Source organism: Pongo abelii, chromosome 18, assembly GCF_028885655.2.
Source record: "Pongo abelii isolate AG06213 chromosome 18, NHGRI_mPonAbe1-v2.0_pri, whole genome shotgun sequence".
NCBI lineage: Eukaryota > Metazoa > Chordata > Mammalia > Primates > Hominidae > Pongo > Pongo abelii.
In genome coordinates, this window is record NC_072003.2 from 2114676 (window position 1) to 2134780 (window position 20105).

Sequence of the window (20105 nt, forward strand, 5' to 3'; positions counted from 1 at the left end):
GCCTTGGTAGAGGCCGCTCTAGCCTGAGCCGACCGCTCGGAGGTCCGCGCGGCGCGCGCGGCCACGCAGCCAGCCCCGGGCTCCTCTGGGCCACGCGTGTCATGTCAGCCCTCGCCGGGCTCCACGGACTGGCGTTGTCCGATGAAACACGGGACAACTGGTTTGAATCTCAGATGAACAAGGGGTCATGTCTTAGTGTAAGTATAGCCCAAATATTGACGGGCTAGGCTCATACTAAAATGCTGCTCCTTATCTGAAAGTGACATTTAACTGGACCTGCCGTATTTGTATTTGCTAAATCTGGCCACCTTATTAGGAAACCGGTCTCTGGTATTTGGAACACACACAAGCCTGGTCCTGCCTCCACTTCCCTAATGCCCTGTTTAAATCCCTACATGAAAGACAACGTGAAAGGCAGCACGTGGTGACGTCCATCTCGCAGCCCAGGGCAGTCTCGCCAGGCCTGCCCAGAAGGGGCCTCTGGAAGGCAGGAACAGAACCCGTCCTCTTTACGCTGGCCTCAGCACAGGATGTGTTTGGATGGATGCTGCAGTAGCAGGGCCTCCTCCCTACCCTTGAGGGCCAGGCACACTCAGGACCTCCCTCCCTCTGCCATCCAGAAGGCTGGTCCAGATCTAAACCCTACTGGAAAAGAGGCAGTAAACTGTATAAATGAGCCTGAACTTTACTTACTTTATTTGAGACCGGGTCTTGCTCTGGCTGTAACACCGTGGTACGATCACAGCACACTGAGACCTCAACCTCCTGGGCTCAAGTGATCCATGCCCAGTGAGCTTGGACTTTAGAAACAGACACATATGGGCTTGAAACCCCAATTTTGCCACTTGAAAAAAGCTGTCAGGCACAGTGGCTCAAGCCTGTAATCCCAGCACTTTGGGAGGCTGGGTGGCCTGGATTGCTGGAGCCTAGGAATTTGAGACCAGCCTGGCCTACATAGTCAGGCTCCATCTCCACAAAAAAAAATTTTAGGCCGGGCGTGGTGTCTCATGCCTGTAATCCCAGCGCTTTGGGAGGTTGGGATCACCTGAGGTCAGGAATTGGAGACCAGCCTGACCAAAATGGTGAAACCCCATGTCTACTAAAAATACAAAAATTAGCCAGGCGTGGTGACACGTGCCTGTAGTCCCAGCTACTCAGGAGCCTGAGGCAGTAGAATCGCTTGAAACCGTGAGGCAGAGGTTGCAGTGAGCCGAGATCACGCCAATCACGCCACTGCACTCCAGCCTTGGCAACAGAGCAAGACTCCATCTCAAAAAAAAACAAACACACACACTCACACGACGAGAGTGCAGTGGCGTGATCTTGGCTCACTGCAAGCTCCGCCTCCCGGGTTCACGCCATTCTCCTGCCTCAGCCTCCCCAATAGCTGGGGCTACAGGCACCCGCCACGACGCCCTGCTAATTTTTTTTTGTATTTTTAGTAGAGACAGGCTTTCACCGTGTTCGCCAGGATGGTCTTGATCTCCTGACCTCGTGATCCACCTGCCTCGGCCTCCCAAAGTGCTAGAATTACAGGCATGAGCCACTGCGCCTGGCCAAAACACACAAAAATTAACGGGGCATGGTGACATGCGCCTGTAGTCACAGTTTCTTGGGAGGCTGAGGCACGAGAAATGCTTGATCCCAGGAGGCAGAGGTTGCAGTGACCAGAGATTGTGCCCCTGCACTCCAACCTGGGCAACAGAGTGAGACTCCATCTCAAAAAAAAAAAAAAGAAAGAAAACTGGGAAAAGTTATTGTAAGGATGGTAGAAGTTCAACATCTTGGCTGGGCGCGGTGGCTCATGCCTGTAATCCCAGCACTTTGGGAGGCCGAGGCGGATGGTTCACAAGGTCAGGAGTTCGAGATCAGCCTGACCAACATGGTGAAACCCCGTCTCTACTAAAAATACAAAAATTAGCTGGGCGTAGTGGCACGCGCCTGTAATCCCAGCTACTCAGGAGGCTGAGGCAGGAGAATCACTTGAACCCAGGAGATGGAGGTTGCAGTGAACTGAGATCGTGCCGCTGAACTCCAGTTGGGTGACAGAGCGAGACTCCGTCTCAAAAAAAAAAAAAAGTTCAACATCTCTTGGAGCATTTAGGAAAAATAACAAATGTATATAGAAAGACAAGCAAAGAAAGTAAGACAGCTGTCAATCAGAAAGGAAATGTAAATAGCACACTACTTGGTTCAGTAGAAAATATTTACATAGATTTTGCTAATTCTATATAAATATTAATCTTTCAGGTTTTTTTTTTTTTTTTGAGACAGGGTCTTGCTCTGTCATCCAAGCTGGAGTCCAGTGCTATGATCATAGCTCACTGCAGCCTTGAACTCCTGGACTCAAGGGATCCTCCTGCCTTAGCTTCCCATGTAGGTAGAATTACAGGAGCCTGCCACTCTGCCTGTCTAATTTTTAACATTTTTTTGTAGAGCTGGGGTTTTGCCATGTTGCCCAGGCTGGCCTCAAACTCCTGGCCTCAGGCAATCCTCCCACCTCGGCCTCCCAAAAGTGCTGAGATTACAGTTATGAGCCACCAAACATTGCGATGAAGTCATATTAGGAGGGCTCAGGGAGGAGAAATAAGGTGATTGGGTTTCAAGAGAGCCAAAGCTTCATTTCATTTAGTGGGAAGCTATTTGATGTTGCCTGAGATGATTAAATCAAGAAACAGCAATTTATAATGTAAGTCAGCAATTTTCAATGGAGGAGAGGGCATTTTTTGTCCCCAGGAGGTGTTTGGAAGTGTCTGGAGCCATGTTTGGTTGCCACAGCAGGGCATGCCTGGCATCTAATGGTGTATTGGTTTCCTAAGGCTGCCGTAAAATATGGCCATGGGAGGCCGGGCGTCGTGGCTCACACCTGTAATCCCGGAACTTTGGGAGGCCGAGGCTGGCGGATCACCTGAGGTCGGGAGTTCGAGACCAGCCTAACCAGCCTGACCAACATGGAGAAACCCTGTCTCCACTAAAAATACAAAATTAGTCGGGCATGGTGGTGCATGCCTGTCATCCTAGCTACTTGAGAGGCTGAGGCAAGTGAGTTCAATCACTTGAACCCGGGAGGCGGAGGTTGTGGTGAGCTGAGATTGCTCCATTGCACTCCAGCCTGGGCAACAAAAAGTGAAACTCCATCTCAAAAAAAAAAAAAAAAAGCCACGGGCCGGGCGCGGTGGCTCAAACCTGTAATTCCAGCACTTTGGGAGGCCGAGGCGGGTGGATCACGAGGTCAGGAGATCAAGACCATCCTGACTAATGCAGTGAAACCCCGCCTCTACTAAAATTACAAAAAGAAATTAGCCTGGCGTGGTGGCGGGCGCCTGTAGTCCCACCTACTCGGGAGGCTGAGGCAGGAGAATGGTATGAACCCGGGAGGTGGAGCGTGCAGTGAGCCGAGATTGCGCCACTGCACTCCAGCCTAGGCAACAAAGTGAGACTCCATCTCAAAAAAAAGGCCACAAACTTGGCTTAAAACACACAAATGTATTATCTTTAGCTCTGGAGTCCAGACTCTAACATGGGTCACACTGAGCTAAAATCAGGGTGTCAGGATCACTGCGTTCCTATTTGGAGGCTCCAGGGGAGAATCTGCTTCCTTGCCTTTTCCAGCTGTTAGAGGCTGCTGAAGTCCTTGGCTCATGGCCGCTTTCTGTCTTCCAGAGTTGACTCTGGGGGAGGCCAGTGGTCCAATCTTTTTTTTTTTTTTTGAGATGGAGTCTCTGTCGCCCAGGCTGAAGTGCAGTGGCACAATCTTGGCTCACTGCAACCTCCACTTCCCAGGTTCAAGTGATTCTCCTGCCTCAACCTCCTGAGTAGCTAGGACTATAGGCATGTGCTACCACACCCGGGTAATTTTGTATTTTTAGTGGAGACGGGATTTTACCATGTTGGCCAGGCTGGTCTCAAACTCCTGACCTCAAGTGATGCGCCCACCTCGGCCTCCCAAAGTGCTGGGATTACAGGTGTGAGCCACCGTGCCCAGCCAATTTTTGTATTTTTAGTAGAGATGGGGTTTCACCAGGTTGGCCAGGCTGGTCTCGAACTCTTGATGTCAGGTGATCAGCATGCCTCAGCCTCCCAAAGTGCTGGGATTACAAGCATGAGCCACTGTGCCCAACCTAAATTTTGGAATTTTTTTTTTTTTTTTTTTTTGAGATGGAGTCACACTCTGTCACCCAGGCTGGAGTGCAGTGGCATGATCTCGGCTCACTGAAAGCTCTGCCTCCCGGGTTCACACCATTCTCCTGCCTCAACCTCCCGAGTAGCTGGGACTACAGGCGCCCGCCACCACACCCGGCTAATTTCTTTTTGTATTTTTAGTAGAGATAGGGTTTCACCGTGTTCGCCAGGATGGTCTGGATCTCCTGACCTCATGATCCACCCGCCTCGGCCTCCCAAAGTGCTGGGATTACAGGCGTGAGCCACCGCGCCCGGCTTTTTTTTTTTGTAGGTGGAGTTTCACTCTTGTTGTCCACGCTGGAGTGCAATGGCACAATCTCGGCTCACTGCAAACTCCGCTTCCCGGTTCAAGCAATTCTCCTGCCTCAGCCTCCTGAGTAGCTGGGATTACAGGCATGCGCCACCACGCCCAGCTAATTTTGTATATTTAGTGGAGACGGGGTTTCTCCATGTTGGCCAGGCTGGCCTCGAACTCTTGACCTCCAGTGATCTGCCCGCCTCAGCCTCTCAAAGTGCTGGGATTACAGGCGTGAGCCACCACGCCCAGCCGCTAATCTCCTTCTATTAAAGCCAGCTGGCCTGACTTTAATGACTTTAGTAGAGATGGAGTGAAACCCCATCTCTACTAAAAATACAAAAATTAGCCAGGCGTGGTGGTGGGCGCCTATAATTCCAGCTGCTTGAGAACCTGAGGCAGGAGAATCGCTTGAACCCGGGAGGCAGAGGTTGTAGTGAGCGGAGATCGTGCCACTGTACTCTAGCCTGGGTGACAGAGCAAGACTGTCTCAAAAAAAAGAAAAAAAATAAAAAAAGCCAGCGAATTAGCAACCTTAATTTTATATTCCCGGGTGTGGTGGGGTACACGTGTAGTCTCAGCTACTTGGGAGGCCGAGGCAGGAGGATTGTGTGAGTCCAGGAGTTCTGAGGATATACTGGGCTATGTCAGTCAGGTGTCTGCACTAAGTTTGGCATTGACATGGTGACCTCCTGGGAGCAGGGGACCACCAGGTTGCCTCAGGAGGGGTGAACTGGACCAGTTTGGAAAGAGAGCAGGTCAAAACTCCTGTGCCAGTCAGTAGTGGGATCACACCTGTGAATAGCCACTAGACATCAGCCTGGGCAACATAGTGAGACCCTGCCTCTAATAAAACATTTTATCTACAGCCTAATTCCCTCCTACTATGTGGCATAAATATTCACAGGTTGCAGGGATTGGGGGCGAACATCTTTGGGGGGCTACTATTCTGCATACACAAATGGGTGAAGGCCAGGGATGCTGCTAAACATTCTCAGTGCACAGGATGGCAAAGGTCAGTAGTGCTGCAGCTAAGAATTTTTCTGTTTCTGGCCAGGCGTGGTGGCTCACGCCTGTAATCCCAGCACTATGGGAGACCGAGGTGGGCGGAGCACCTGAGGTCAGGAGTTCGGGACCAGCCTGCCAACATGGCGAAACCCTGTCTCTACTAAAAATACAGAAATTAGCTGAGCGTTTTGGCAGGCACCTGCAATCCCAGCTACTCGGGAGGCTGAGTCAGGAGAATCTCTTGAGCCCAGGAGGCAGAGGTTGCAGTGAGCAGAGATCGCACCATTGCACTCCAGCCTGGGTGACAGAGTGAGACTCTGTCTCAAAAACAAAACAAACAAAACAAAACAAAATAGTAGTTACGCTGATGATTCAAACATTTGGAGATAAATACTAGAAGAAACAGCTAACAGCTAAAGGAGTTGGAAGTAGCTGTCTCTGGAGAGTAGGAGCAGCATGTGAAGGGCAGGCAGAGATAGCTTTGTTCTCTTCCTTACAGCAAGCAGCCTTTCATTTATAATGTATACTGCCTTGACAACATTAATTATTTTATTTTATTTACTTATTTATTTATTTTTTATTTTTTTGAGACGGAGTCTTGCTCTGTTGCCCAGGCTGGAGTGTAGTGGCACCATCTCGGCCCACTACAACCTCTGCCTCCCGGGTTCAAGCAATTCTCCTGCCTCAGCCTCCCGAATAGTTGAGATTACAGGCATGCACCACCATGGCTGGCTAATTTTTGTATTCTTAGTAGAGATGGGGTTTCAACATGTTGGCCAGGCTGGTCTCAAATTCTTAACCTTGTGATCCGCCTGTCTCAGCCTCCCAAAGTGCTGGGATTATAGGCATGAGCCACCGGGCCCAGCCCTAATTATTATTATTATTATTATTATTATTTTCTTTTTTCTTTTTTTCTTTCTTTCTTTCTTTCTTTCTTTTTTTTTTTTTTTTTTTTTTTTTTTTGAGGTGGTGTCTTGCTCTGTCGCCCTGGCTGAAGTACAGTGACATGATCTTGGCTCACTGCAACCTCCGCCTCCCGGGTTCAAGCGATTCTCCTGCCTCAGCCTCCCAAGTAGCTGGGATTACAGGTGCCTGCCACCACGCCCAGCTAATTTTTGTATTTTTAGTAGAGACAAAGTTTCACTGTGTTGGCCAGGCTGGTCTCAAACTCCTGACCTCATGATCCGCCCGCCTCGGCCTCCCAAAGTGCTGGGATTACAAGCGTGAGCCACCACATCCGGCCAATTTTTTGTATTTTTAGTAGAGACGGGGTTTCACCGTGTTAGCCAGGATGGTCTCGATCGCCTGACCTTGTGATCCGCCCACCTCGGCCTCCCAAAGCGCTGGGATTACAGGTGTGAGCCATTGAGCCTGGCCAATTATTTAATGTATTTACTGTTTTTTTTTTTTTTCATTTTTTTGTGAGATGGAGTCTCACTCTGTCACCCATGCTGGAATGCAGTGGCATAATCTCAGCTCACTGAAACCTCCGCCTTCTAGGTTCAAGCGATTCTTGAGAGCTTGTTTGGAGGTTCTAGCAGGGGAGCGCAGCTACTCGTATACTCTTGACCGAAGACCGGTCCTCCTCTATTGGGGATGGTCGTCCTCTTCGACAGAGCGCGCAGCTTCAGGAGGGACGCACATGGAGCGGTGAGGGAGGAAGGGGACACCCGCCTAGCCAGCCAGATCAGCCGAATCAACCCTGGCGATCAATGGGGTGACAGATGTCGCAGCCAGATCACCCTCACATCCAAGGTTCAAGCGATTCTTATGCCTCAGCCTCCCGAGTAGCTGGGATTACAGGCGTGCGCCACAACACCCAGCTAATTTTTTTGTATTTTTAGTAAAGATGGAGTTTCACCATGTTGGCCAGGCTGGTCTTGAACTCCTGAGCTTAAGTGATCCGCCCACCTCGGCTTCCCAAACTGTTGGGATTATAGGCATGAGCCACTGAGCCCGAGCTGTGTATTTACTTTTTGAGACAGGGTCTGTCGCCCAGGCTGGAGTGCAGTGGCTCGATCGACACTCACTGCAGCCTTGCGAACTCCAGGCCTCAAGGGATCTTTCTACCTGGGACTTCAGGCACACACCACCACACTCAGCTAATATATATATATTTTTTGTCATTGTTTGTTTTGGTAGAGATGGGGTTTCACTATATGGCCCAGGCTGGTCTCTAACTCCGCCTCAGCCTCCCAAAGTGTTGGGATTGCAGGCGTGAGCCACTGTGCCATGCCCTGGCCAATAATTTTAAAGATGACAAAACAGATTTGCTCATTAATCTCCTCCTTACCAGGGCGTTCCTGTTCGGGGCCAGGCTTTGTGCCTGCGGCAGGCATGGTCCCGGCCTTAAGCAAGTGTCTCATGGGTTTCTAGGCGGGACACTGGTGTCAAGGAACTGAGAGGTGAGCCTCAAGAAGCAGGGCTGGCTCTCATCACCTCCTCCCCAAGGAGAGCTGTGGCTCCAGACCCCTGGAGGTGGGGGGAAGGAAGCCTTTGTCACCAGGTCCCCTCCCTGGGCACCAGGCTGGGCAGGACACAGAGGCCCTCCTCCTGCCGCCTGAAAAGGGAGCCCACAGACACCCTTAAGGTTCTGTGTTTTGCTCCTCTAACCCCTGCCTTGTGTTCCGGACACCCCACCCAACAGACGCCTCCCCGTGCCTCTGTTCCCAGTGACCTTTCCCTGCGTCCTGTGACTCTCACTCCCTTGGGCCACGGCAATAAACAAGGTAGAGGAGCCACTGCTGGTTTTTTTTGTTGTTGTTGTTCTGTTTTGTTTTGTTTTTTGAGACAGAGTCTCACTCTGTCACCCAGTCTGGAGTGCAGTGGTGTGATTTTGGTTCACTGCAATCTCTGCCTCCCAGGTTCAAGTGATTCTCTTCTCCTGCCCAGTCTCCCGAGTAGCTGGGACTACAGGCGTCCACCACCACGCCTGGCTAATTTTTGTATTTTTAGTAGAGACGAGGTTTCACTGTGTTGGCCAGGCTGGTCTCAAACTCCTGACCTCGTGATCTACCTGCCTTGGCCTGCCAAAGTGCTGGGATTACAAGCATGAGCCACCACGTCCAGCTGGTTTTTTTGTTTTTGTTTTTGTTTTTTTTTTTTGAGAAGGAGTCTTCCTCTGTTGCCCAGGCGGGAGTGCAGTGGCGCAATCTCCACTACTTCTATTTTCTGTCACGGGGACTTCCATCTCAGCATAGACTTTCATTGATCAGTTTCCACAGTTCCCCCTGCAGAAGCTCCCCTGGCCACCTCCAGGGGGCGTCCTGGACCCTCCCCTGACTGGCTGGAGTCCCCCCAGGGGTCCAGAGACGCCCACGTCCTCTTAGCCAGGAGCGGGTGGCAGTGCCAAGGGACCCTAATGGAGCCTGGCTCTGGCCCATGTCGTGCTGCACTGCCCGCCCACCACACACTCCAGGCAGCTGTCAAGGACAAGGGGCCCCGGGGGAGCGCGGCAGGGACAGCTTCTTGCAGGGCCTCTGGTCCCCGTGGTCCTCCAGGCGGCGCAGACAGCTCCATCTGCATCCCCCATTCTGCCCCCGTCAAGTGTTTTCCTGACAGGCTGGGGGTGGTCAGCCTCTGGTGCAGCAAGGATAGGTCCTGACCACAGCATTCATTGAGTGCCTACTGGGTACCAGGCACGGTTCAGCTCCCAGACCCACCAGTGGATTATCAATGCCAACAAGTGGCCACTGTTTTTACCCCCAGTTTACAGATGAGGAAACTGAGGCAGGAGAGGCCGAGGTCCTTATCCTCTTCCCCTCAGCTGCGACTATCAAGCAGGGCTGGCGTCTCACCACTTCAGTGTGGCCTTCGTGGGGAGGGCTGCTGCTTCTAAACCTCCTCAGGCTCACCAGCCCCACTGGGGACCCTCATGCCTCAGGAGTGGGAGTCTGGCTCTGCCCCCAGACCTTCTGTTTTGTTTGTTTGTTTGTTTTTTGAGATGGAGTCTTGCTCTGTCGCCCAGGCTGAAGTACAGTGGTCCCATCTTGGCTCACTGCAACCTCTGCCTCCCAAGTTCAAGTGATTCTCCTCCCTCAGCCTCCCGAGCAGCTGGGACTACAGGCGTGTGCCACCATGCCCGGCTAAGTTTTTTTTTGTTTGTTTTTTGTTTTTGAGGTGGAGTCTCACTCTGTCACCCAGGCTGGAGTGCAATGGTGCATTCTTGGCTCACTGCAACCTCTGCCTCCCAGGACCAAGCAATTCTCCCGCCTCAGCCTCCCGAGTAGCTGGGACTGCAGGCGAGTGCCACCACACCCGGCTAATTTTTGTATTTTTAGTAGAGATGGGGTTTCACTATGTTGGTCAGGCTGGTCTGAAACTCTTGACCTCGTGACATGCCCGCCTTGACCTCCCAAAGTGCTGAGATTACAGGCGTGAGCCACTGTGCCTGGCGAGTTTTGTATTTTTAATAGAGATGGGGTTTTGCCATGTTGGCCAGGCTGGTCTTGAACTCCTGGCCTCAAGTAATCCACCTGCCTCAGCCTCCTGAAGTGCTGGGATTACAGGCATGAGCCACCGTGCCCAGCCTACCCCCAGCCTTTCTGTGCCCCTCTGGACAGGGGTACCCTGTTCCCCCAAGCTGAGGCTCTTGGGCTCAGATGCTAGGATGTATCTCACCTCCACCATTTACCCAACATGATCTGGGGCAGGTCAGTTCTCCCTGGGCCTCAGTTTGCTCGTTGGTGAGTGGAGTCAATAATAGTTCCACTCATGGCATTATCTGGAGGTCAAGATGAGATAGTTCATGATGACCCAAAACGAGATCCCTGGTGTCTGGGACCCAGGGGCTGCCCCATGACTGGCATGGTTGCTGAGGGAGGGCTGGATTCACCCTTGCTGGGAGGTCACGAAAGAGTGCGTCAGGCTCTGCCCTCTGGGAGGGGGTTGTTAAGCCCAGGTGGGCACAGAGGGATATTCTGAGGGACTGTCTGGCCCTGTGCCTTTTTTTTTTTTCTTTTAAAGATGCAGTTGCGGCCAGGCGCGGTGGCTCACACCTGTAATCCCAGCACTTTGGGAGGCCGAGGCGGGCGGATCACGAGGTCAGGAGATCGAGACCATCCTGGCTAACATGGTGAAACCCCGTCTCTACTAAAAATACAAAAAATTAGCCGGGCATAGTGGCGGGCACCTGTAGTCCCAGCTACTCGGGAGGCTGAGGCAGGAGAATGGCGTGAACCCGGGAGGAGGAGCTTGCAGTGAGCCAGGATTGCACCACTGCACTTCAGCCTGGGCAACAGAGCCAGACTCCGTCTCAAAAAAAAAAAAAAAAAAGATGCAGTTTCGCTCTTGTTGCCCAGGCTGGAGTGCAATGACGCAATCTTGGCTCGCTGCAACCTCCGCCTCCCAGGTTCAAGCGATTCTCCTGCCTTAGCCTCTCAAGTAGCTGGGATTACAGGTGCCTGCCACCATACCCAGCTAATTTTTTGTATTTTTCGTAGAGATGGGGTTTCACTATGTTGGCCAGGCCGGTCTTGAATTCCTGACCTCAGGTGATCTGCCTGCCTTGGCCTCCCAACGTGCTGGGATTACAGGTGTGAGCCACCACATCCGGCCAAGGATCTGGGCCATTTAAGTGGAGTGCTGAAGGGTAAGTAGGCGTTAGCCAGGCTAAGAAGGAGGGAATGATGCTCTAGGCACAGACACACAGAGGCAGGCAAAGCCACAGGCTGTTGGTTTAGGCAAAAATTGAGACTGGCTGGATAAAGTGGTCTTGGGGGACCATCACCAGAGAAGAGGCGCTGGAGGTCTGCAAGGCCTTGTCCTGCCCCTCCAGGGGTAGAGGCTCCAGGAGGGGCTGACTCTTTCTCCTGGAAGCCTCACAGAACCGCAGACCCCAGGGATGGCTTGGTGTTGCCAACATGAGGCTTCTAAGGCTTTTGCGGGGAGATGGGTTGGTGGGGAGAAGCTGGGGGTGGCAGTGGACAGGACAGGGTGTGGGGACAGCTTTGGGAGCTGTGCTAGGCAAGGACAAGGGACAACTCTTGGGGGGAGTCACCCAGAGGGGTCTTGAATGGTGCTGAAGGCCCCCGACAGCCCTCCTGCTATAGCCACTGTAGCTCTGCCTGCACCTGGGCCTTTGCTCTGCTGTCGTCCCACCGGCAGGAGTCTGGCTAAAGGGGCATCCCTCAGCCCTACTCCCTCATCAGTGTTCCCAGTACCCCCTCCCTGGCACTTCCACTCCTGGGGGGAGGAGGCTGAGCAGGCAGAGAATGGGACGTGTCCCCCCAGAGGAGCCTCCAGCCCAGTTCCAGCCAGCGGCCCACTCAGTGAGGTGCTCAAGTACCCACGTCCCCCGCCAGCTGCCAGGGTTCCCTCTCCTCCCTCCGTCCCTCCCCCCATCTGGGGAGCCCAGCGGTACTGAGGGGGCGGAACGAGGCGGGGCCACCGAGCGGTTATAGCTGGGCCTGCAGGGGACCCACGGCTCGCCTCCAGCCTCCTGCGCTCCGGTACCCGGGCGTCCCAACTCCACTGCGCGCCCAAACCCAGCCGAGCCGGTTTGTGGCCCGCCCCGCCGGGCGGCCGTCGACGCGAGCGCCCTGGCGCGGGGCCCAGGGGAGCGGGGGGCTCCCGCGAGCCGGCCGCGGCTGGCACTGCTGCTGCTCCTGCTCCTGCTGCCGCTGCCCTCCGGCGCGTGGTACAAGCACGTGGCGAGTCCCCGCTACCACACGGTGGGCCGCGCCGCTGGCCTGCTCATGGGGCTGCGTCGCTCACCCTATCTGTGGCGCCGCGCGCTGCGCGCGGCCGCCGGGCCCCTGGCCAGGGACACCCTCTCCCCCGAACCCGCCGCCCGCGAGGCTCCTCTCCTGCTGCCCTCGTGGGTTCAGGAGCTGTGGGAGACGCGACGCAGGAGCTCCCAGGCAGGGATCCCCGTCCGTGCGCCCCGGAGCCCGCGCGCCCCAGAGCCTGCGCTGGAACCGGAGTCCCTGGACTTCAGCGGAGCCGGCCAGGTACGTGAGAGGGGAGGAGGCCTGGACCGCCGCGGGCAAGGGGGTCTCGGGAGGTCTGAGCCGGAGCACGGAGCCGCGCGTTCAGGTGGCACCCTCGGGCCCTTCCATTCCCTGCTCCGCGCCCAGAAAAGCTTTCCCTGGGCAAGCTCGACCCTGGCACCCGGGGGCGGTGGTGGAGGGCCACAGCCTCCTCCCCACGGCCTTGCTGTGTTCTCGCTAGAGACTTCGGAGAGACGTCTCCCGCCCAGCCGTGGCCCCCGCAGCAAACCGCCTTGGCCTGCCCCGCCTGGCCCCCGGACCGTTCTGACAGCGTCCCCCGCCCCCGGCGCCTCCGCGCCTGACCCAGGAGGAGTGGCAGCGCGCTTCCAGGAGCCGCTCACAGACCCGGCCTGCCGTCCGGTCAATAAAATCCGCCTGACTTCTGCGCCCCCGCATGCGACCCCTTCGTTTGCTTGTGTACTTTGCCGTCTAGCTCAGGGCGCAGACAGGCGCGCCCACGCCCTGGCAAATGTCAGGGGCCCCTCCCTCGCCGACCAGAGGAAGCGCCGGGCACTCAGCATTCATTTCAAACCTGGATCTCCCGGCACCCCCTCCCTCCCTTAGCCAAAGGCTTCCGCAGAGGATTAAGAACCCCTGGTCCCCTTTTTCTGGGTCATGCCCCGGGAGGAGGGGCCCCTCCACCTGAGCCCCACCTTGCTTCTTGCTTTTTTTTTTTTTTTGAGATGGAGTCTCTCTTTGTCGCCCAGGCTGGAGTGCAATGGCGCGATCTCGGCTTACTGCAACCTCCACCTCCCAGGTTCAAGCGATTCTCCTGCCTCAGCCTCCTGAGTAGCTGGGATTACAGGCACCCACCATGATGCCCAGCTAATTTTTGTATTTTTGTAGAGACAAAGTTTCACCATGTTGGCCGGGCTGGTCTTGAACTCCTGATCTCAGGTGATCCGCCCAGCTCAGCCTCCCTCCCAAAGTGCTGGGATTACAGGCATGAGCCACGGCGCCCGGCCGCTCCTCTGCCTTTTTTTTTTTTTTTTTTTTGAGACGGAGTCTCGCTCTGTTGCCCAGGCTGGAGTGCAGTGGCGTAATCTCGGCTCACTGCAAGCTCCGTCTCCGGGGTTCACGCCATTCTCCTGCCTCAGCCTCCTGAGTAGCTGGGACTACAGGCGCCTGCCACCTCGCCCAGATAATTTTTTGTATTTTTAGTTGAGATGGGGTTTCACCGTGTTAGCCAGGATGGTCTCGATCTCCTGACCTCGTGATCCACCCGCCTCGGCCTCCCAAAGTGCTGGGATTACAGGCGTGAGCCACCGGGCCCGGCCTGCTGCTCTGCCTTTTATCCCCCTCTGCATGTGCTTCTGGTCACCGGCTCCAGCCCCCCCACATAAATGTGCCCTGCCATCTTGAACACCGAGGACCTCCGTCCACCAGGCCCCCTCCAGTTACCCTCCCAAGGGTCTGGGCCTCTTCTCCCTCCCGCTGCCTCTTCAACCCTCTCTAATCTTCTCTGGGACTCCAACGACTGTCCTGGACCCCAAACCACCAAGGTCACATGCCCTGATGCAGCCCACCCTTGGAGCCCTCCTGTGGCCATGTGGCAGGGTCCCCCCTTGGAGCCACCCAGCAAGGATTGGGGGAGAGGTGGTCCTGGGCCTGGCTCCAGGATGCCCTGTGGAACCAGCTCCCCACCCCCACTTCGGAAGCCCCCTTCCCCTCGCTGGTAGGTCCTTTCCATCTCCAAGTTGTGTCTGTCTCGCAAATGTGGGTGCTTTTTATCTCCACCCCTTCAATTCTTTTTCTTTTTCTTTTTTTTTTTTTTTTTTTGAGACAGAGTCTCCAGCCCATGCTGAAGAGGCACTATCTCGGCTCACTGCAACCTCCACCTCTCTGCCTCCCCAGCTCAGATGATTCTCCCGCCTCAGCCTCCCCAGTAGCTGGGATTACAGGTGCCCGCTAACATGCCTAGCTAATTTTTGTATTTTTTTTTTTTTTTTTTGACACAGAGTCTTGCACTGTTGCCCGGGCAGGAGTGCAGTGGCGTGATCTCCGCTCACTGCAAGCTCCGCCTCCCGGGTTCACGCCATTCTCCTGCCTCAGCCTCCTGAATAGCTGGGACTACAGGCACCTGCCACTATGCCTGGCTAATTTTTTGTACTTTTTTTTTTTTTTTTGAGACGGAGTCTTGCTCTGTCGCCCAGGCTGGAGTGCAGTGGCGCGATCTCGGCTCACTGCAAGCTCCGCCTCCCGGGTTCACGCCATTCTTCTGCCTCAGCCTCTGGAGTAGCTGGAACTACAGGCGCCTGCCACCACGCCCAGCTAATTTTTTGTATTTTTAGTAGAGACGGGGTTTCACCGTGTTAGCCAGGGTGGTCTCGATCTCCTGACCTCGTGATCCACCCGCCTCAGCCTCCCAAAGTGCTGGGATTACAGGCGTGAGCCACCGCGCCCGGCCAATTTTTTGTACTTTTAGTAGAGAAGGGGTTTCACCATGTTAGCCAAGATGGTCTCGAACTCCTGACCTTGTGATCTGCCTGCCGCGGCCTCTCAAAGTGCAGGGATTACAGGCGTGAGCCACCACGCCTGGCCTAATTTTTGCGTTTTTTTTTTTTTTTTTTTTTAAGTAGAGATGGGGTTTTGCCATGTTGGCCAGGCTGGTCTTGAACTCCTGACCTCAGGTGATCCGCCCACCTTGTCCTCCTAAAGTGCTGAGATAACAGGCATGAGCCATGCACCCAGCACCCGGCCCACCAGACAATTTTTTTTTTTTTTTTTGAGACGGAATTTCCCTCTTGTTGCCCAGGCTGGAGTGCAATGGCACGATCTCGGCTCACCGCAACCTCTGCCTCCCAGGTTCAAGCCATTCTTCTGTCTCAGCCTCCCGAGTAGCTGGGATTACAGGCATGGGCCACCACGCCCGGCTAATTTTGTATTTTTAGTAGAGACAGGGTTTCTCCACGTTGGTCAGGCTGGTCTCGAACTCCCAACCTCAGGTGATCCTCCCGCCCGGGCCTCCCAAAGTGCTGGGATTACAGGCTTGAGCCACCGTGCCCCGCCTCAACAGCCAATTCATTTTTTTTTTTTTTTTTTGAGACGGAGTCTTGCTCTGTCGCCCAGGCTGGAGTGCAGTGGTGCGATCTCGGCTCACTGCAAGCCCCGCCTCCTGGGTTCACGCCATTCTCCTGCCTCAGCCTCCCGAGTAGCTGGGACTACAGGTGCCCGCCACCACGCCCAGCTAATTTTTGTATTTTTAGTAGAGACGGGGTTTCACCGTATTGGCCAAGATGGTCTCGATCTCCTAACCTCGTGATCCGCCCGCCTTGGCCTCCCAAAGTGCTGGGATTACAAAGTGCTGGCTCCCAAAGTGCGTGAGCCACCGCGCCCGGCCAACAGCCAATTCTTATGGAGCCCTTGGTTCCATCTAGCCCTCCCTCCGGCTCTGTGCTGGGTGAAGAGGTGGTCACACACCTCACAGGGCAACTCATTTTCCTCCCTGCGAGCACATTCCTTCCCACTCCTGCCCCTGTTCCTCACTGAACCTGACCTCTAAGAACATGGATGTCCTGACCTCGTCACCCGCACAGCACGCCTCAAGAGCTGCGCACTGCCTATGGGACGATACCCGTGCTCTGGCAGGGCTGGCCCTGTCTGCTCTCACCGCCCCTCCCACTGCCTCCTCCCCCTTCCCCACCGCCTGCTCCAGACTGCAGATTCCAGGACAGCCCGGGACGTCCCTCCCCGAAGGAGGACTCCAGGGCCCCAGGCTGGGTTAAGTGTTCTTCCTGGGGCTGCTTCAGCTCCGGCCTCCCCTTGCGCAGGCGAAGGTGCTCAAAGCTCTGTTCTCGCAGGGCGGGGGGGAGGTTCAGTGACGTTCCCTGGTGCTTGCCTGGTCCAAGATGAGGAGGCAGAGCCCATAAGGGGCTTCTCTGCCTCCCCCACTCCACACCCTTATTCCCCTGCAGCGCAACCAGGCCTAGGGCGCCAGCCTCACCCCGGTCCCCACCCCACAGGACTGGATCGAGTGGAAGGAAGCCAGATGGGCAGGATCCTGGGGCAACTCCTCGCACGATGCAATGCCACCAGTTCCGGCCAGGTGGCGCTGCGCGGCTACTGTTCCGGGCGGTAGCGTCCGACCCGCGCCTCCAGCAACGGGCGGGGCTAGAGCCGCAGTGGGCGGGGCCACGGAGGGTGGGCGGGGCCACGGAGGGTGGGCGGGGCCGCCCCGTCGGCGGCAGCGGTTTCCTGCCTCTCCCTCCCTCTTGGGTCGTCGCAGTTCCCCCGCCTTCTCTCTCCCTCTCGTCTGTGGGTCTCTGTTGGTCACCTCCTTCTGTCGCGCTGGCTCCGCCTGCTCCAGTTTCGAAATGTAAAGAGAGGCTCGGTGCAGCCTGAGGGAAGAGGCCCTAGGCGCGGTCTGGTTATACTTGCAGGGCCATTAATGTCCATTAGGAAGCCCCGCCTGCCTGAGCAGCTCTGGACCATTACCGGGAGTCGGAATAGTGGCCCCACCCCCAGACAGGGCCCCAGGCCACGGCTACACCCCGGAGCCCCCGTCCAGGTCCAGGCTCGGGCTCCCTGAGATCGCTGGGACCTTGGTGGAGGGATGCGGGTTCAAGGCCCGGAGGAAAATCCTGCCGAAACAGGAGTGCAGGGGCGGTCCCCACCCCGGTGGACCCTCCCACTGACAGCCCAGGGGAACGGCTGAGACCTGCTCTCCCTCTGCTGGATAGGACTCACGCCTGGGTAGCATGCTGGCAGGCGTGGGTTAAGGGGGTTGGGTGGAGAGTTGGGGGATCTCCCAAGCCTCTGATTGCCCCTGCCTTGATTTTCTTCCCTCCTGCTGCTGCCCTGGGAGCCCACGTCACCCCCACGCCATCTGCACCCCACAGAACCAGGAAAATAAAGTCCACCCTCCTCTCAATGCCGGCCCTACTCCCTCCCGTCCACCTCCCTAGCCCTCTCTTCAAGACACCAAGCACTTGGCGGCCCCTGAACACCTTTGCCCAAGTGCTTCCCTTCGCCTTTCTCTGCCTCTAGTGCAGCACCCGTGGGGGCCAAGGTCAGCCTCAGACCAGGGCTGAGAGCTTCCGGAGGCTGGCTGGAGAAGAGGCCTGGAAGGGTTTGCCCCCGAGAGCTTCTAGGTCACCCTTCGTTGCCTGTTCCTTCAGGCCCCTGAACTCACTGTCCCCTCTCACTGACTCTGCACCTCCTCTGAAATTGTGACCTCTGGTTCCTCTCCGGCTGCTTCATTCCTCCTGCTCCCTGCTTTGCGAGGCCCACTTCCTTTGTTGCCCGGCCCTTTGCTACTCTGTTACTCTCCTCAGCCCTTCTTCAGCTCCTTCCTGGCTTTGGGGACTCTTTTGTTACTCTGTAGCAGCAGTGTGTCTGGTGATATTTTCTTGGTTTCTGCCCCTGGTTGTGACCTCATGTCCCTTGTGGCCCTTCCCTCCGCCATGCTGTTCTCCATCCCATCTTTTATTTTTTTATTTATTTTTAAATTATTTATTTATTGTTTTTGAGACGGTGTCTAGCTCTGTCGCCCAGGCTGGAGTGCAGTGACGCAATCTCAGCTCACTGCAACCTCCGCCTCCTGGGTTCAAGCGATTCTCCTGCCTCAGCCTCCCCAGTAGCTGGGATTACAGGTGCCCACCACCACGCCTGGCTATTTTTTTTCGTATTTTTAGTAGAGACAGGGTTTCGCCATGTTGGCCAGGCTGGTCTCGAACTCCTGACCTCAGGTGATCCACCCGCCTCGGCCTCCCAAAGTGTTGGGATTACAGGCGTGAGCCACTGCTCTCGGCCCCCCATCCCATCTTCAGTCACTGGGAGTAGGAATCAGCTGAGTCCTGGGCCAGGGAAGGATGGTGTATGCCCAAGGCTGATCAGGAGTCTGCCCCACCCAGGGGGGGTAAGGTCTGCAAGCCCCCTTACCCAGGGGGTATCCAGCCACCTCCCTCGACTCTAGTGTGGCCACGAAGCTACAGCCTGCCAGGTTTTGGGTGGACCTGGTTGGTGTGGGATGACCGCTAAGCCCAAACAGGTGTGGTATGTGGGGTGCGTGGTGGTGGTTCACACTGCCCACAGCCATCTTCATAGACTCCAAGGGTGGCAGCATCAGGCTGTGTCCAGGGAGGCCAGCCATAGGCCAGACAGGCAGCCTCTGGACATGCAGACAGACAGATGGAAGTGGCCGGCCGGGCGGGAGCCTGAGGCAGCCTTAGCCAGGAATTGCAGGGGTGGGGGTGGCGAGCAGCCATGGCGCCTCAGACTAAGTGGCTTTTAGGGGCAGCTGCCGGGATATGGGCACCCAGGGGGCCATGGCCCAGGAGGCTGCCCAGAGGCGAGCCCTGTGCTTGGGTGGGGGCCGGGGAGCCCAGGCCAGGGCCCCGGAGAGAGGAGAGGGAGAGGAGGACTGCGCCAAGCCTGCTTCTACGGCTCACATGGGGAATTGCCTGGGCTGGCTGTGCCTGACCCCTGGGAACCAGGTATGTGCAGGGGGCCTGGCTGGGCTGGGGAGGAGGGCAGACTGGGGCTGTGCCTGGACTCAGCTACCTTCCTATATTGGAGACAGAGGAAGAGCTGGGTGGTGAAGAGCATGGATTCCGAATCTCACATCCCTGGGCCCAAATGGAGCTGAGGAAGCTTCGTGGGTCTTTTCCCTCTCCAGGCCTGTTTGCAGGTCTGTGAAGTGGCCGGTCCCCTAGGGTTGTTCCAGGTAAAATGCACTCAGGCATAAATGATTTCACCGTGGTGGTGACTGTCCTGTTGGGGAAGGAGGGACATTCGTGCTTCAGGTAGAGGCTGAGGGACGTGGACAGCTGTGGGCAGGGGAGGGGAGGCCTGCTGCCGGCCTGTGGACACTGTGGAGCAGCGCCTGTGCACACCCAGAGCTTAGAGCCCAAATAATTCAGTGGAGTGTAGCCCATGTCAGGAGGGGGGCAGCAGGGACCCTCGAGGCTCATATCCTTTTGTCACCCTGCAAAGTCACAGTCCAGGCCTGGGGTGGGCTAGAACACAAGTGAGGGGGCCGGCCCGGCCAAGGGAAAGAATGGCAGGAGGGAACGGGAATGGACGCGGTGCAGATAGCCCGAACACGGCGGGTAGGCCAGGGAGTCTCCCAGCCACTGGCCCCCAGGATGCAGGGAGGGGCTGCTGCGTGTCACTTTTAAGGCCCTTTTTGCCTCCTGGGCCCTCCTGAGACTCTGCCCTGGGCCAGGGCAGCTCTGGCTGCAGGAGGGATCCAGATCAGGGACAGCCGAGAGGAGACAGGCAAGGGGGTCTGGGAGGGCTTCCCGGGGAGGGTGGGGAGGGCTGTGGCCCTTGTTCTTACCCTTTGGCCCCTTTGACGGGGTCCCTTGGCCTGGAGACCCTTTGTCCAACCCGTCGCCCACCTCAAGACCTGCCTCGATGCTGCGCATACAGTAGGTATCCAATAAATGTTCCTGGGATAGAAGGCAAAGGCGCTGGCACCAAGGCGGCTGCCCAGAGTAGGGGCGAGACAGAGAGGTCCCGGTGGTTAGGGGGTCCCCTAGCCCTGCCGCCTCCCCCTGCCCCGCCTCCGGCTGGCCGTGCTCGGAGGTAGGGGCCCGGCCGGGATGGCTGGGACTGGAGGCGGGGGCGGCCGGGCGGCGGGGGCGGGGAAGGGGCGGGCGCGGGGGCGGTGCCGCAGCCCGAGCCCGAGC

At 56.3% G+C, this 20105-nt stretch overlaps 1 protein-coding gene across 1 annotated transcript; it reads left to right on the plus strand.

Annotated features, from left to right (window-relative positions):
* Window positions 1-101: 101 nt before the first annotated feature.
* Window positions 102-12874, plus strand: NPW (neuropeptide W). The gene is made up of 3 exons (XM_054535078.1): window positions 102-197; window positions 11887-12435; window positions 12656-12874. The coding sequence occupies exons 1-3, from the start codon at window positions 102-104 to the stop codon at window positions 12740-12742; spliced, it is 732 nt and encodes a 243-aa protein (XP_054391053.1). The 3' UTR covers window positions 12743-12874.
* The last annotated feature ends 7231 nt before the right edge of the window (window positions 12875-20105 follow it).